This window comes from Chrysochloris asiatica, unplaced genomic scaffold (assembly GCF_000296735.1).
Source record: "Chrysochloris asiatica unplaced genomic scaffold, ChrAsi1.0 scaffold00035, whole genome shotgun sequence".
NCBI lineage: Eukaryota > Metazoa > Chordata > Mammalia > Afrosoricida > Chrysochloridae > Chrysochloris > Chrysochloris asiatica.
In genome coordinates, this window is record NW_006408553.1 from 23,164,337 (window position 1) to 23,181,072 (window position 16,736).

General features: G+C 35.8%; 1 protein-coding gene across 5 annotated transcripts in view; it reads right to left on the bottom strand.

Annotated features, from left to right (window-relative positions):
* NRG1 (neuregulin 1) overlaps positions 1-16,736 on the bottom strand; it is a 274,308-nt gene that overhangs the window by 22,798 nt on the left and 234,774 nt on the right. For all 5 annotated transcript variants that reach the window (XM_006859980.1, XM_006859977.1, XM_006859978.1 and 2 more), the window contains one exon: positions 16,196-16,325. In XM_006859980.1, coding sequence (XP_006860042.1) covers positions 16,196-16,325 — 130 coding nt within the window. The remainder of the gene's footprint in view (positions 1-16,195; positions 16,326-16,736) is intronic.

Sequence of the window (16,736 nt, forward strand, 5' to 3'; positions counted from 1 at the left end):
AGAAATTTACATGGTTCCAACCATAGTCTTTATTAAATAACCTGAACATTTTCTTTTATATGCACCCAATTTTGTACATATTCCATGTTATTATTGTTGTTAAGTGCCATCAAGTTGGTACAGACTCATAGAGATCCTGTTTAGGGTTTTCGAGAAACAGCTGACGAGTTTGAACTCGCAACCTTGTGGTTCATACCAACCTTGCGGTTCAGTCCTGCAACACCACACCAGAACTCCTACCTATTCCATAGGTGTTATTATATAATTTAGTCAACTTTTGGAAATGGTTAACGTACTGAATCTAAACTACAAGTCAAATAATTTTATACTGCATGAAATTTGGAGTCCTGGTGTGGCACTACAGATTGTAAGATACGTTTGAACTGCAAGGTCTGCGTTCCTAGCTCACCAGCCGTTCCTTGGAAACCCTATACAGGGTCGCTATGAGTAGGAACCAACATGACATCACTTAACAACAACAACAATTACTGGGAAAAAAAAGAATATATTCCCCTGTTTTTAAGTACTGATACATATACTATGAAAGATAGACAGTAAAAGCAGATCCTTAACAATACAAATTTCACTTAACCTAATTATCCCAAATCAAAGACAAATATATTGTTAAGCTTAGAATAAATATTCTTCTGTTGTAGTATTTAATAGCTCTCATTTTGCACTTCAGTTAATACAATTTAAAAACCTAATATTTTATTCACTCACATATATTTACATATCAAAATTCTAAAATGTTAATATTATATTGTCTTTCTGGACATGCAATAGGACTATGCTTAAATATGGAAGTCCTTTATAGTTGATCTTTTTGTCACTGTTGCTCTAGTAACTAAAGCACTTGATATAATATTCCAAATAACAGGGCTATCATTAGGTTTGTTATTGTTAAGTGCTGTCAAGTCCGTTCTGACTCATGGTAACCCTGAATGGGTTTCTAAGGAATAGCTGTTGAGTTTGAATTGCTAGCCTTGCAGTTCAAACTGACCTTGCAGTATAGTGCTTATCCTACAGTGCAACACCAGGACTCCATCATAAATTTTAGTAAGCAAATATACTGATGTAAAGCACCTATCAAATACAAATTCATTATCATAGCATATGTTTTGTGATTTACACACAAATTTTTCTTGTTAAGGATAAATGAGCATCCACATATAAGAGCAGAGACTATCTTTTTGGCCTCAAAAAGATGTGAATAAAACTACTTATTTTTACTTATATAGTTGCTGTTAAGTGCTGTTGAGTCAGTTCTGACTCTTAGCGACTCTTGTATAGAGTTTCTAAGTTTGTAAATCTTTGCAGAAACAGAATGCCTCAGCCTTTGCCTACCTGGTGGAAACCACTGACCTTGTGCTTTGCAGTCCAGTGCGTATCCTACAGAATCACTGTGCTCATTTACTAATAAAGAGATGATATCTTTCCATTCAAACCAAATTCAGTGCTAAAAAATTGGTGTCTAGAGATTTGATATGTAACACTATTTCATGAAGAATGGCCTACAAGATAAAATACTAGTCGTTCTAGATTTTATGCCCCATGAATATTTGTGTAAAATTAGAGCATAATTTTGGTCGTTAATGATAATATCAATAATCTTAACAATTAATACTTTATCTTGATATATCCCTTTTGAATTCTTCAAAACATATATATGTATAAATAAACTGGTTGTTCTTGGCTAGAATATATTTGCTTCAGTGAGTAGATGAAGATCTACCCAAAGAGGTAAGTATATTAAGAATTATAATCTATGAGATTGGGCCATTTCTCCTAAAATATAATTTTACATGCTTTTGTAAGAATGTGAATAAAATAATATGGGGACTTATTTTTGATAAAACAATTTCTTACGTTAACAGTTTTGGAGGTTTTTGTTTTTGAGCTATTTTACTTGTTTCTGAAGCAGGATAAAAGAGGTGGCTTCAAAAGGTTTGTGGGAAAATTCCAATGATCTAATTCCATTTGTCCACAAACTTTCAGAGGCCTCCCTAGTACATCCATATAGATAGCTCCTACTCACTGCCATTGAGTTGATTCCAACACACAGTGTCCCTATAGGGCAGAGAAGAAGTGCTCCCTAAGGTTTGTGAGATTGTAAATTGTTACAAGAGTGGCTGGTGGGTTTGAACTGCTCACCTTAAAGTTAGCAGCCCAATGGGTCACTCACTATGCCATCAGGGCATCTATATGGATATTTACTGACATATACATAATTAGGGAGTCCTGGTGTGGCACTGTGGGTTAATGCGCTGGACTGCAAAGTTGGTTTGAACTGCAAAGTCGGTGGTTCAGCCTTACCAGTTGCTCCTCAGAAACCTATACAGGGTCACTATGGGTCGGAACCAACTTGCCAGCACTTAACAACAACAACATTACATAAGTAGGTAATTCTAGAACTAAGGACATTTAAAACAATTGTTTCATCTTGCTTGCATTCTTGACAAATAAAAGTTATCGTATTGATTACATGATAGTCCTATCTTTTTTTTTTCCATACAAAGAATATGGTGTAAAAAGTGTGTCCACCTGTGTGTGTGTGTGTGTGTGTGTGTGTGTGAGAGAGAGAGAGAGAGAGAGAGAGAGAGAGAGAGAGAGAAAGATACAGAGAAAGAAAAAGAGAAATTCAGTCATCTAAGACAAGAAATGCTCTTATTTAAGATTCATGAAATTAACAAGTAGTTCAGGAATCTTGAGTCCCTTAAGACAAGTAATATATTTATTTGTAAAATATCATTTAGGTATCTTAGATGAAAAGAGTTGTGTGAACAGCCAATACAAGGCACGAAGATAGAAGTGGTTAAAGAAAAAACATCCCTACCCATTTAATTTGTTATTTATTACAAACGTCTAACGAAGTGTTTTTCAGGAAACGAGTAGTATAGGAGAGTGGTATCTGCACATAACAAGATCACACAGAATATTTGGGATAGTAAAACTTAGCACTATTTTAGGTGCACAAATCCTTTTTGGAGCAATCATCTATATCTAAATCAGAACTATACTTTCACTAATGCTTATCTTCACTTGGGAAATGAATTTTCTCTGTTAAAGTCATACCACTCAAAGTGTGGTCCATGGACCAAGAACATCAGCATCTCCTGGGAGCTTGTTAGTAGAAATGCAGAATTTCATGCCTTAGACCAGAACTAAGAATAAGAATCTGTATTTTAACAAGATTCCCAAGAGATTTGACAAAACAAGCAAAAACCATCAAACTGCTGCCAAATTGACTCGGACTCATAGAGTAGAACTGCTCTTGAGGATTTCTGAAACTGTAAACCCATAAGAAAGCAGGCAGCAATTCCTTCTACCATGAAGCTGCTATTGGGTTTGAACCTTGGTGTTAGTAGCTTGATGCTTCACCCACTGTGTGACTAGGGCTCTTTAAGAAAATTATAAATCCAAAATACCAAACCCACCTTCATCCGGTCAAGTCTCACTGATAGCAACAATGTATTAGTTTGGTATGCGTGTGGTGTTGTGTCCTTGAGTTGGTTCCTATTCATAGTGACCATGTATAGGGTTTCTGAGAGTGGTTGGTCAGTTTAACAGCACAGTGCTTATCCAACAGCACCATACCATGAGGCTCTAAATATTTACAGAGTATTTACAGAAGCAGAAAGCCTCCTCTTTCATCTGTGGAGCAGCTGATAGGTTTGAACTGCCGAGCTGTGAGTAGCAGTCTACTCCTTACCCTACCAGGGCTCCGTTGAAATTTAAGATGTAAGAGACTCTAAAACTCGAAAGATGAAGAATAAGGTTCTCTTTTCTTGGCAACGGAATATCTTGCTGTAAGGGCATGTACAGAACATTTAGTTTTACTGAGTAGCTTCAGTCTTTATCAGTTATAAAATGAAGGGATTCACTATGTAATTTTCAAAAGTATCTTTTACTATTGAAATTCTATGAATCAATACTTATCCGAACACATGGAATCACGAATAGTAAACTTGACTTTAGTTTTTCTGAATGTCAGGGATGACAGAACTCAAGAACTTTTTTTTTTTTTTTATCATTTTTGATCAAATGGATTTTTAAGATAATCATGGAGGTAACAAAAATGGAAAATACTTATTGCTTTTCAATTGAAGTCATTATGTAACTGTTGTGAACATCTAAAATTGTTACCAAATCAGATGGAAGGAAATGGAAACTGACTTGAATAGTTTTTGATAAACAATTTGTAGACTGCATTGTTTGTGTAGAGAAGTCATAAGCAAATGAAAACCCATCTGAACTGTGTTGATATTGTTAAGAGCCATGGAGTCAGTTCTGACTCATAGCCATTCTGTTTAGGGTTTCCAAGGAGCAGCTGGTGGATTGAATCTGAATTATAAACTCTGATTAAATTCTACGGAATCACTTCTAAAAGAATAGGAAGAATGTCTAGCTTGTGACACGTTTCTATATTAGCAATTTATGCTAAGTGTGCTATCCAGTTAATCATTCGCATAGAAGATTAACCTGATTTTAGCAAATGCTTTGGCATAAGTCCAAAAAAATTCCAAGACTTTTATTTCTTAGAAAAAAACACAAGTGTTTTAAAAATATATTTATGTTTGTTTCATTGAGATCAGACGATTTGACTCCCCCCCCCTCCCACACACACACTGGATTTTATTCCATTTATTCTAATATCTGTTCTTAATGTTTGTCCTACACTTGGTCTTAATGGGATGGGATTTTTTTTTTTTTCCCAAGTAATTTAGTTAAAAGTTTACAGAGCGTATTAATTTTTCTTTTAAGGATTTGTATACATGTTATTTTGTGACACTGCCTGCAATCCCCTTAGTGCAATAACACTCTTCCCACTTCCTCCCTGGGTTTCCCATTTCTACTCATCCCTCTTTCCTGCCCCTTCCTACCTTTTGAACTTTGTGTTTTGGGGAAAATGTTGCACATTCTGTCTCATCTGGCTGATGATAATGAGGAGCACATTCCTCCTTGGTGTTACTGTTCACCTTATAATCAATCTATTGTTTTTCTGAAAGTTGATACCTGGGGGTGGGTTCAGTTTCAGGCTTGACGGGGATCTAAGACCAAAGTCTTGGGGTTTCACTAGTCTATCAGATCATTAAGTCCGTTCTTAGGTTTCTGAATTTTGTTCTACTTTTTTCCGACACCTCCTTCTCCATCCAGGAGTTATTGTGATGGGGTGAAAATTCTTAAACTTCATGAACAGTTGCAGCTGCACTTAGTTATATCATATCTAACTAATGCTTTCCTGACCACTGTCTTCCCGTCTCCCCACTTCTATGCCCTAAGTTATGAGGTTATGATCCCCTCTTCATCTCTTACTGCAAACTGTCCTGTGATCTTCCACTATAACCTAACTGCTCTGTTTCTGTATTGTTTTCCTTTACTAGATCATAACAAGCTTGAGAAGACTGACAGATTTTGATCATTTTGCATCACTAATGCCTAGTACAGTGCCCAGCTCATAAAAGAGGACACTCGCAACATATGTGTTAAACTGAACCAAGATAGGATCAGACTGCAATGTTCAATAAAGAACTATTATCAAAAGTGATTTTTATTCAGTCATTGGGTTTGCCAAGTAGAGGCCAATATTGAATTTCTGTCTTTTATTTTAATTGTTTATAACAGACTTCCCTATGTAGACTCCAGTTTTTTTTAAAAATAGGAATCCCCGGTGTCTTCCTCACAGAACTTCCTGTGAAGAAAAGCCTGTAACTTTTATTTGCGATCCTGAAAAGACTCTATTACTCTTAAATGTCTATCACCTCACATTTAAATTATGTTACTGAAATACCAGTATACAGATGATTCAATAAGTCAATACAATATACTCACCAAGATTCCTGCACAGCACCAATAAAATAAAAATAAAACCTGTCCTTAATCAATAATCTTGCTATGCTACTAATATCTTTATAAGTTTATTATATCTTTAATCAGGAATTCATGTATTTTGAGAATCAGTTTACTGCTTAGTATGTACTTTTATGTTCTAATAAATTATTTCCTTTTGATTTATGTTGTCTCTAGATACAGTCACAAACTCCCAAGGAATTTCTGGTTAGTTAGGGTTGGCTTACTTATAAACGATGTATAATGTATAGTCAGTCAATTTATAAGTCATCCTTAGACCTGCTTTCTCTTCTAGTCCTTATTTCTTGGTGTCATGAATTCTCCCTTGTTTAGGTAAGCGAAGGGAGAAAAGGCTTACCTGATATTCTGCTTCATAATACCACTCCACAATAACATATTTGGACAGTTATATAATACCTTAACAAAAAAAAGAAGAATCCCTAATGTCTTTGTGTTCTTCCTCAACACTTCCTCAATAAGTCTGAAATAATATTTTTTGGTGTCTATGTTTATAAATATTAAGGAATGCAAGTGTCAACAGACACACACACATATAGATATTGAGGAATATCAGTGGGCTTAAATGATACACATCAAGGCCTTTTGCTTTCACTCTGCAAATTAGAGTTGGCAGTGTAGACACAAGTGCATGGTGGTGGTGTTGGTTATGTGCCATGGAGTGGGTTCTGACTCACAACAACCCTGCATAGAATTCCTGAGGCTGTAAATATTTATGGGAGCAGAAAGTCTCATCTCTCTTCCATGAGACAACTAGTAGTTTTGAACTGCTGACCGTGAGATGAGCAGCCTGACTCATAACTACTATGCTACCAGAGCTGCTCCTTACACTCAGTGAATACACTGATTCAAATAGTGCTGGCTCTGTTTTTCTACAGTGTCATATTGCAAACCCTGACTTTCCTCACCCTTAGCCTGCTCAGCATCCTTGCCAGAAATCACCCACTCACTAGGTCAGTGTCTGCATTGTAGATTACGTTTTCCCAAATGTATGGTTACTATTAGTCTGCATTTTTCTAAGATGAATCTCATTCTGTCATCTATCTTAAAGTGAAATTGCTTGAGCTTTGTCCATGTTTTTCTAATTTGTGTTCTTTTGGGTAAGTGTCATTTAGTGCTGCTACACAAGAAATATCACAGTGGATGGCTTTAACAAACAGAAATGTATTCTCTCACAGTTTGGAGAATAGAAGACTGAATTCAGAGAGCCATCTTTCAGGGAAGACTTTGTCTCTCTGTTAGCTAAGGAGAAAGATCCTTGTGTCTTTAAATTATATTTCCTGTTTCCTTGGGGATCTCAAGGTGGCTTGGCATCAGTCTTCCCTCATCTCTACTTCTATTGATTGTTTAGATTTTTAAATATCTTATCTCAAAAGTGATTGTCTCAAAATACACTTATAGTAGTCCTGTCTCATTAATATAGCACAAATAGCTATACTCAAATGGGATTATGGGTTCCTGGTGTGGTGCTATAGGATAAGCACTGGACTGTTAACTATATGGTCAGTGGTTCAAACCTACCAACTGCTCCTTGGAAACCCCATATGGGGTGGCTATGAGTTGGAACTGAATCCACAGCATTTATCAACAACAACAAATGGGATTATAACCACAGGAATAGAGGTCAGAATTTATTATAACCACAGGAATAGAGGTTACAACACATATTTTAGGGGGGACACAATTTAATCCTGGTGTGTCACTGTGGATTAACGCATTGGACTGCAAAGTCACTTTGAATCATGAGGTTGGCGGTTCAAGCTCATGAGCTACTCTTAGGAAACCCCACACAGGGTAGTTATGGATTGGAATTGATTAAACGTCACTTAACAACAATAACAACAACATAATTTAATCCATAACAAAATCATTTGCAAAAGATCTATATTTCCTCAAGGGTATGCTCTTGTCTACATCATTAAAGAAAATATTAAATAATCAGATAAAATATTCCAAAAATATTATCTTCATATTTCCTCATCACTATTTGACGAGGATGTAGCATCCTTTTTTTATTATTATTATGATGATCTTGGGGACAATCTACAGACCATGAGATAACAGAATATACATACAGTGGCCACTTTGGAGCCATGAGTAAATGTTGAGAAGAAAACATTTAAGTTGTTCTTGCTCTTGAATGCTGTTTCTCAGTGTCTAGGACATGTAATTCCAATGGTGAGGATGGCAGTGTTTATGGATTAACCTGTCTGTGTTTGAACCTTAGTGCCCTTCCTAACGCTCTGTTTGCACAGCTTGTTCTGAAATACTCATCGGCAGACTCAAACCCTTACCATTGTTTATTCTACATGATGTATCTTTAAGTTTGGGGGTCAAAGCATTTAATCGGATATGGGATCAATCTACATCACATACATCTCCACATCATTCTGACACAATGACATACGAGCTGCTAACTTGTGGTTTGCTCTTGCTCCCTGGAGGATAACACTTCTTGTCTCGTCAAACAGCTTAGGGACTCATACAGGCTTCTTGGGTCTGTCGAGTTCAATCACCTCATTTAATGATAAACCATCTAGATATTCACATTTTATTTAAGTCTTTTCATATAAACATTTCAAAATTGTGCATCTTATTCTAAATAGATTATATGTTTCTTATGGTCAGGGCTACTGTATAACTTCCTTTCAAAGACCCTCTCTCTCTGATTAGCTTAGTTCTCCTATTCCACATTTCCTTGGCTTCCTAAATATCCTCCATAGCACATGGCACACCTATAAATTATAAATAAATCAAATACTTGAAATGTGTCTGTTTCTCATTCTTAATACCCATGGATTCCATGAAGGCTGGAGTCAGTTTGTTCATCACTTCATCCCTGCTGTTAGCACTGAGCCTAGAAGGAGCTCAACAATTTAAGTAATTAACTAGCCTCTTTTATGAGAAAAAAGGATGCAAGCTATTTAGAATAGTCAGTGCATCTGACCTTAAGCACAAATGCATCTAAATTGGTTCCTTTATGGACTAGAGGATTTCCTTCCAGCTAATTTAGTAAATCAAAGTCAAAATGTATTAATTAATACTAAATAAGCAAATAGCAGGAGTCTTGATGGCACTGGTAGCACTGTGGGCTAAACATTGGGCTGCTAACAGCAAGATCGATGGTTCAAGCTCACCAGCTGCTCAGTAGAAGAAGATGAGGCTGTCTGCCCTCATAAAGTTTTACAGTCTCAGAAATCCTCTAAGAGGTGGCTATGAGTCAGAATAGACATGATAGCAGTGAGTTTAGGTTTTGGTTTGGTCCAGTGGCACAATGGTTTGTGCACTTCCCTACTAACCACAAGTTTGGCAGTTCAAAACCACCCGATGTTCTATGGGAGAAAGATGTAGCTGTCTGCGTTCACCAAAATTTACAGCCTTGGAATGTACTTGAAAAAACTACTCTCTAGGGTAGGTAATTCTGTCCTGTAAGGTTTCTATGTATCAAAATCAACTAACTGGCAGTGGGTTTAAAGGTGTACTTGGCTAACCGAAAAGTTGGAGGTTCAGGTCCATGCACAGGAACTTTAGAAGTAAGATGCTATGATCCACTTTTGGAAAATCAGACACTGGAAACTATGGAGTACAGTTCTACTCTGACAAATATGAGGTTTCTGTGAGTTAGAATTCATTCGATGGCATCTAGCAAGAGACAAGAAGAATCCCTGGTTGTTGCAGCACAGCGAATTACACACTGCACGGCCAGAAGATCGAATCTACCAGGTGATTTGTGGGAGAAAGATGAGACTTTCTGTTCCTGAAAAGATGTACAGCCTTGGAAACCCTATACAGGGTCCCTATGAGTCAGAAGTGACTCGACGGCACTTAATAACCACCACCACCACAGCGAGACAGAAAGGAGGAACACAGAAGAAACAGAAGACAGGGTCCCCTGAAGAACTGAGTATTTAAACCACAAAAGTCTCATCTACTTACTTTCACAAATGTGATCTATATCTGATAGATGTTAAAATGCTCAGATACAGAAAACAGTATAACACCAGTTTGGGAGAAAAAACCTTTTTATTGTTGGAGTTGGGGATTGATTGAGTTAGCAGTCGGTTCCTATGGACTGGAAATTCTAACACTATATATATACATATATATCTATATATAATATATATTATATATGTATATCCTGTTTATTATTTCAAAATTTTCTTTCTACATCTATGCTGTTGCTGCAGTTAAGAGCTTTGAGTATGAAGTATGATCCCTCTGTTCAATGAAGTTAACCCAGCTATTGATACATACTATAAACAGCATCATCACTATCACACCAGGATTTTATTAACGTGAATCTTTGCTAGTGTCTTGTCTTTGCCTTTCTCTCTCCTATGTTGTTGCTGTTGTTGTGAAGGGCTGTTAAGTCCATTCTGACTCACATGGAGCCTGTACAGGGTTTCTGAAGAGCAGCTGTTAGGTTTAAACCACTGACCCTGAGGTCAGCATTCTACTGCTTACCCTGAAGCACCACACCAGGACTCCTAGTCTCCCCTATTGAACTGCTAACTTCTCTAGACATTTTTCAGGAAGTCTCTTCTGAACATCTACTATTTTCACGATGTGGCTTTCCTGATAGAGAACTGTGATTCCCTACTTGCAATCACAGCATCTGAAGTCTTCTGCCTGGCCTTCTGAACACATAAAATGCTCCAGTGTCTAACTTACTTTTGATTGTTATTGTTGTTATATGTATTACTATTAATTCCTAGGATGGACTCCTGGTACGGTGCTATAGGATAAGCACTGACTTAGAACTATAGAGTCGGTGGTTCAAATCTACCAGTTGCTCCTTGGAAACCCTATACAGGGTTACAGTGAGTCAGAATAAACTAGATGGCACTTAACAGATGGCAATTCCTAGGATGGTGTCATTGTCCTAGGCATGCAAGTCACTCAAAAGGAGTTACAGAAACCTCAATGCCTACTTGGCATATAACAAATGACTACGTTTACATTCCTCTCCAATTTATTCCAGTTTATTCTTTTCTTTCCGTTCTCTGAATACAAATTACCTTAAAAATCATCAATGTCCCATCTGAAATATATTCACTCTATTTTTTTTTTGTTTCCAAAAATGTCTAGCACAGATGTAGTTAATCTATAAACAATGAATAATTAATATTCTGTTTATTAATATTTCATTTATTGTTTCTTGTTAAGTGCTGTCAAATTGGTTCTGACTCATAGTGACCCTGTATAAGATTCTCAAGATTGTAAATCCTTGTGGGAGCAGAAAGTCTCTTTTTATTTTCATGGAGCAGCTGGTGGGTTCGAACTAATGAACTGATTGTTAGCAGTCCAGTTCTTGTCCTATAGAGTCACCACACTCCCCAATATTCCATTTATTGAGCTTAATTTATTATTACATGTTTGTTGTGATTTTATCTCTGACAATTATGTTTTTCATAATTGACACAATCATGTATAGAATGATACGGGCCTTTATATATAATACATGCTTTCATAAAAATCAATTCTACAAAGTCACACAGGTCAATGTTTGAATGCACCTCTCTTATTTTTAAATTTAGTTTCATTTTTTGCACATAAGGAAATGAGTGTTCAGAGATATAAAATGATCTGTCAAATACAGTTATAAAGCTAGCTGGTGGCCCCACCAAATCAAATTAAAACTGCTAGTGTTCCATAAAATAAAGAAAGGGGGTGTAAACACGATCATACATTTGGTTAAGGCAGGTGTATATATTTTTTCTATGTCTACAGAGAGCATGCAATACTATCATTTACGTTTTATTATTAGAAAAAAAAAATCTGGCTTCCCCCGACTTAGACTTACTTTACAAGAAATGAACTCATTTAATTTCACTGAGTTCTTGGGAAGAATTTGGAGGTCATATTAACTATTTCATTATAAATACAGATTTTTTTTTTTATAAAGAACTGAAGTGATAGGGATCAAGACTATTCACCAAAATTGGTGACTAAAACTATACACCCCTTCTGATGGGGCCACATCGGTCCACTGGACAACACTGTGTTTATAAACACAGTCTGGTATAAAGAAATTTTTAGATTAATAAAAAAAGGGAACAATTTCCAAAATAGATCTCTATTTTCTTCAGAAACAATTCAGAAGAACACAGATATACCAACAAGCAAAAGAAGATAAAAAAAAAAAAAAAGCAAAGAGAAAAATCTAAAAAACATTCTATTCAAATTACCTTGTTTCTTTCTACCACAGGACAACATAAAATACTAGAGAGCCCACCCCCCAAAAAGCGTATGATTCTTTTTTCATCTTTATGTGACTGAAACAACCATTTTTTTCCCTCTTAGATACATTTTAAATTTCTGTAGAGAGAAGAGAAATATAAAAGATGAGAACCACCACTGAAGTCCCCACACTGTCCCCAGGGGGAAGTTCAAGTAGTTTGCAAATCTCTCCTTAGAGAAGTGTTGAACTGTTATATGGTTAATACATTTGGAATACCTTGTTTGAAATTGAGAGACAAAAACTGATTTGCTGTAAAATCGTCTACTCTAACTCCCAAGAAGACAAAAGTGGATTAGGTGACTAGAGAGACCACTTGGAAACTTGCACACTTGTGGTGTCTCTGAGTCATGTCTTGTATTCAGGATAATGCTAGTTTTGAATGGTGTGGCTTATGCTCCAGCAACATTTTGCTCTAGACAGATGGACCATATGGAAACTATGATAAGTCAATGCAACAATTTTATGTTGTCTGTTCCTATTCAAGTGATCTAGCGAACAGTATATTATCATGAGACATAAGTATTATATGTCTTTGCTTAAATACTGAGTAGTGACTATTTTTAATGCCAGAGATATTTTTAATAGAGGCATTTTAAAGCAAAAGGAGTCCTGGTGTGGTGCTATAGGATGAGCACTGGACCACAAGGACAGTTTGAACTACAAGGTTAGTTGTTCAAACTCAGCAGCTGCTTCTCGGAAACCCAATATGATGATTATGAGTAGGAACCAACTCGATGGCCCTTAACAACAACAACAACAACAAAAACAAAACACATGTATCTCTTTCACTTAACAAAAAATGCTTGAAATGTTTTTGATGTTAAATACAGTTGCACTGTGGAACAGAACATTATCTTACAGCTTAACTCATGAGCATTGGACTGCTAACCAAAAGTTTGCTAGTTCAAACTCATCAGCTGCTCCTCAGAAACTCTCCACAGGGTTGAGACAGAACCGACTTAACAGAACTGTTACAAAATTCTTCCCTCGAGGTACTAGTTTGCCTTGATACATCAACAAAATCATGGTCCAAAAGGAGGAAACGATTCTCAGCCCCAAACTGTCAAAACGGTTCTTTCTTAAAAGAATTAGGAAGCAGCTTTAACACTTTGAATTACAAAATACAAAAAAACATGATGATGTCAATTTGAGGAGAGCTAGAAGGCAAGCATGACCCACTAGACAATTAACTTGGGGAATGCAGAGTGTCCCTTCATAGTTTACTACTTTTATAACTATTGCAGGGACAACAAGCATTTTATGTGAAGATTAACAATAATATAGCAAGTATTTTTTTCTGAATTAGGCTTAAAATTTAATGAAAACCTGCATGGATGAAGACAACTTACAGTTGTTGGCAAAATACCAAAATGGAACAAATGAACAGCACTTATGCAACTGCATGTTTTGTATGAGACGTGGGAGGGCTACCACAGAATAGCTGGAATTAATATGTGGAAAATAACTGTACTAGTTCCTTAGAGGTATTCAGACACTATCATATATACTCACTCAGCTTGTAAATCTTTGCAAAGGTTATGATGAAAAATGATCATGTTTCATTTTTATAATTAAAATATAGTGGTCTCATATGAAAAAGTAAAAATATAAGATATATACAGGAGTACAATTGATTAAAAAGGAGAAAAATTTAAGGTATTATAACTTGTTTTTTCAGGGAGATTTATTAAACCACAATTCCTTTGTATGCTTATGGTTTGGAGAGAATAAAAAAAAATTTCCCATATAACAAATGAGTCTCATATTTTATAGATCATAAAATATCTATGATTCTGGTATGCTCTATTGTGATCAGAGAAAATCTTATAGGAAACTATGCAACTTTGTTCATCTCAAGGCAGTATATGTTATGACTTTGGGAATACCACATTTTTGCTGTCTTCACAAGTCAACAGGATCAAAGTCTCACTTAGAGAATCTTTAGGTATATTGATGATCACAAAGTAAATCTCTTAAGATTAAATTTCAATCAAAAAGCATAAATGATGGTTCATATCTGAAAACTGATTTTTTTTCCTAAATGCTTTTTTATTTTATCCTGCTTAAAATATTTCAAAAGACTTTTACTTGTAATTTTTGGGCAGCTTCCTGGTGTGGTGCAGTAGGTTAATACTCCAGACTGCAAAGCTGTTTGAACTGCAAGGTAGGAGGTTCAAGTTCACCTGCTGCTCCTCAGAAACCTGATACAGGCTCGCTCTGGGTTGGTTCTGACTCATAGTGACCCTGCATAGGGTGTCCAAGGCTATAAATCTTTACAGGAGCAGAAAGCCTCATGTTTTTCCTGTGGCATAGCTGGTAGTTTCAAACTGCTGACTTGAAGGCTAGCAGCCTGACTCATAAGTCAATTCATACTATGGTACCTCCATGTGTTTCAGAAGAGAACTGTGCTTCATAAGGTTTTCAATGGCTTGGAAACTAGGATTTTTTTCAGAAGTACATTGAGTTCACCAGAGATAACCTCAGAAGAGCCTTTCTTCTAAGGTATCTCTGGTGAATTCAAACCTCCTAACTTGCATTAGTACCCACGTGCTTAACATTTTGCCCCACTGAGGATTTCCTAAAACTAGTCAGAAAACAACAAAAAGTTGTCATCTCTTAGCATGGCTTCAATTCTATTAAAAAGATTTTTGAGGGCAAGAAAGTTGGGGAAGTACTTGTACACAGTCACAAGACCCTACAACACATACTGTGGAAAAGCTATGTCTAATCCAGCACAAGGGACAGTTAAATATTACCCGCAAAATGGCATTTTTGTCTGGTTTTATGGATTTTAACCATACTTAAGACTTTCTGAGAACTGGATACATAAATACACACATTTGAACCCAATTTTTATGATAGAAAAGAAAATGGCCTGTTAACTACTTGTGTCTTTGTTTCCATTCTGTTCATTAATCTTTTTTATTACTCATTCACCTCTCAAAGAGACTTGTTCTTTATCAATACTTAATATTGATAAATGTTAATATAATGTTGTAGAACAGGAGACAATTTTTACAACAGCATGGTTATTCTTCCTTTCAAATTAGCATCGCTATTTTAGAAGAATGTACCCATTGCCCATTTCTAATTGTGAACTGTCTGAAAAAATTGTTAGATGTTCTACAACATCTTTAAAAGACTGCCTTTCAAAGATCTAGTTTTGGGGACACAACTATTGGTCAACAAGAAAATAAATCATTTTTATGACATATCAAACATCTTTTATCTACATCAAATTATATGAGTCTGCATACCACATATAGATTCAATATCAATAGTAGATTTAAAGGTGGATATTGTTGCTAAGTGCCATTGATTCTTAGCAACATAATTACATACTTTTTGCCATAAGGTTTAAACATTTAATGCACTGATAATATCACTGTCTTACTCTGTCTGTTGAAAGAGAGTACACTCTCAGTGGTGCATCCACTGCTTTGGGCCATGGGCAAGAATGTCATCCTAGCTATATCTGTACATGACTGCAATGCATGAAAGAACACCCTGCTTTCTATACAAATGAAGTGCATTTGTCAACACACGCATTTCACTGTTTATGCACTAGTGAGATTAACTGAAATTACATTTTTAAAAACAGTCATGAAATTATAAAATAATCCCAAATGGAACAGCTGTGTCAAGAATCTTCTGCTCTTCTGTTTCTTTCCGTTGTCCTACTCATTCCGTAGGTAGTTACTGGGGTAAGAAAGGAACATTATCTTACAGCTTAATTCATACATTGGATTCAGAACTAGGTATCAAATATTATATTTCTATGATATTTGCATGTATCTTCTGGGTAACAATCAGGAAAACAGCATTGCAAATATGAAGACAAAACCCCAAATTAAAAAAAAAACACAAACCAACAGTGAAAAAAACAGAAAACAATTCTTCATATCACAGAGGAGATGACAAATGGCGTGAACTTCCAAAACACTCTACAAATAAAACAGTATTATTCAACAGGATGGACTAATGACTAATGAAATAGGAAAAAAGAAGCAACAAGACATCAGGAGAGACAGACTCATATGAAAGAAGCAGTTCTGGACCCAGCCATGGAAAGATTGTTTTTCTTACTTGCACAAGTATCTTGAGGGGTTTGAAAGGTCTTTCACCATGAAGCATTCGCCTCCATTCACACAGAAAGTTTTCTCCTTCTCTGCGCATTTTACAAGATGGCTTGTCCCAGCTGTAGATGTAGATGTAGCTGGATAGGAGAAAAAGAAGGGGAAAGGTTTACATCTATTATTACCTCTTCTAAGTCATCTTCGGTTTTAAATTCTCCTAAAAGAAAGAGTTCAGATGAGGCCTAGTGGTCTTCACTAGACTTTCAGGTTTAATTAGCAACAGCAAAGAAGTACCTTTCAGATGTAATTAGAAAGTAAGATTATAAAAGGGTTAATTACAGATGCAACTAGTTAAATTTATTACCTTATTCATAATTAAGTAGGAAAGGGGACTCCACATTTTTATAACCAATATATTACCATGATGGAATTGGAAAAGAGAAGATCTATTATCATTAAGTAAGATATATTTTCCAGGAACATTCAAAGGAAATTATTCAAAGTCATATCAATGTAGGTTAATTTATATATCAAGTTTTAAAGGAGAACTA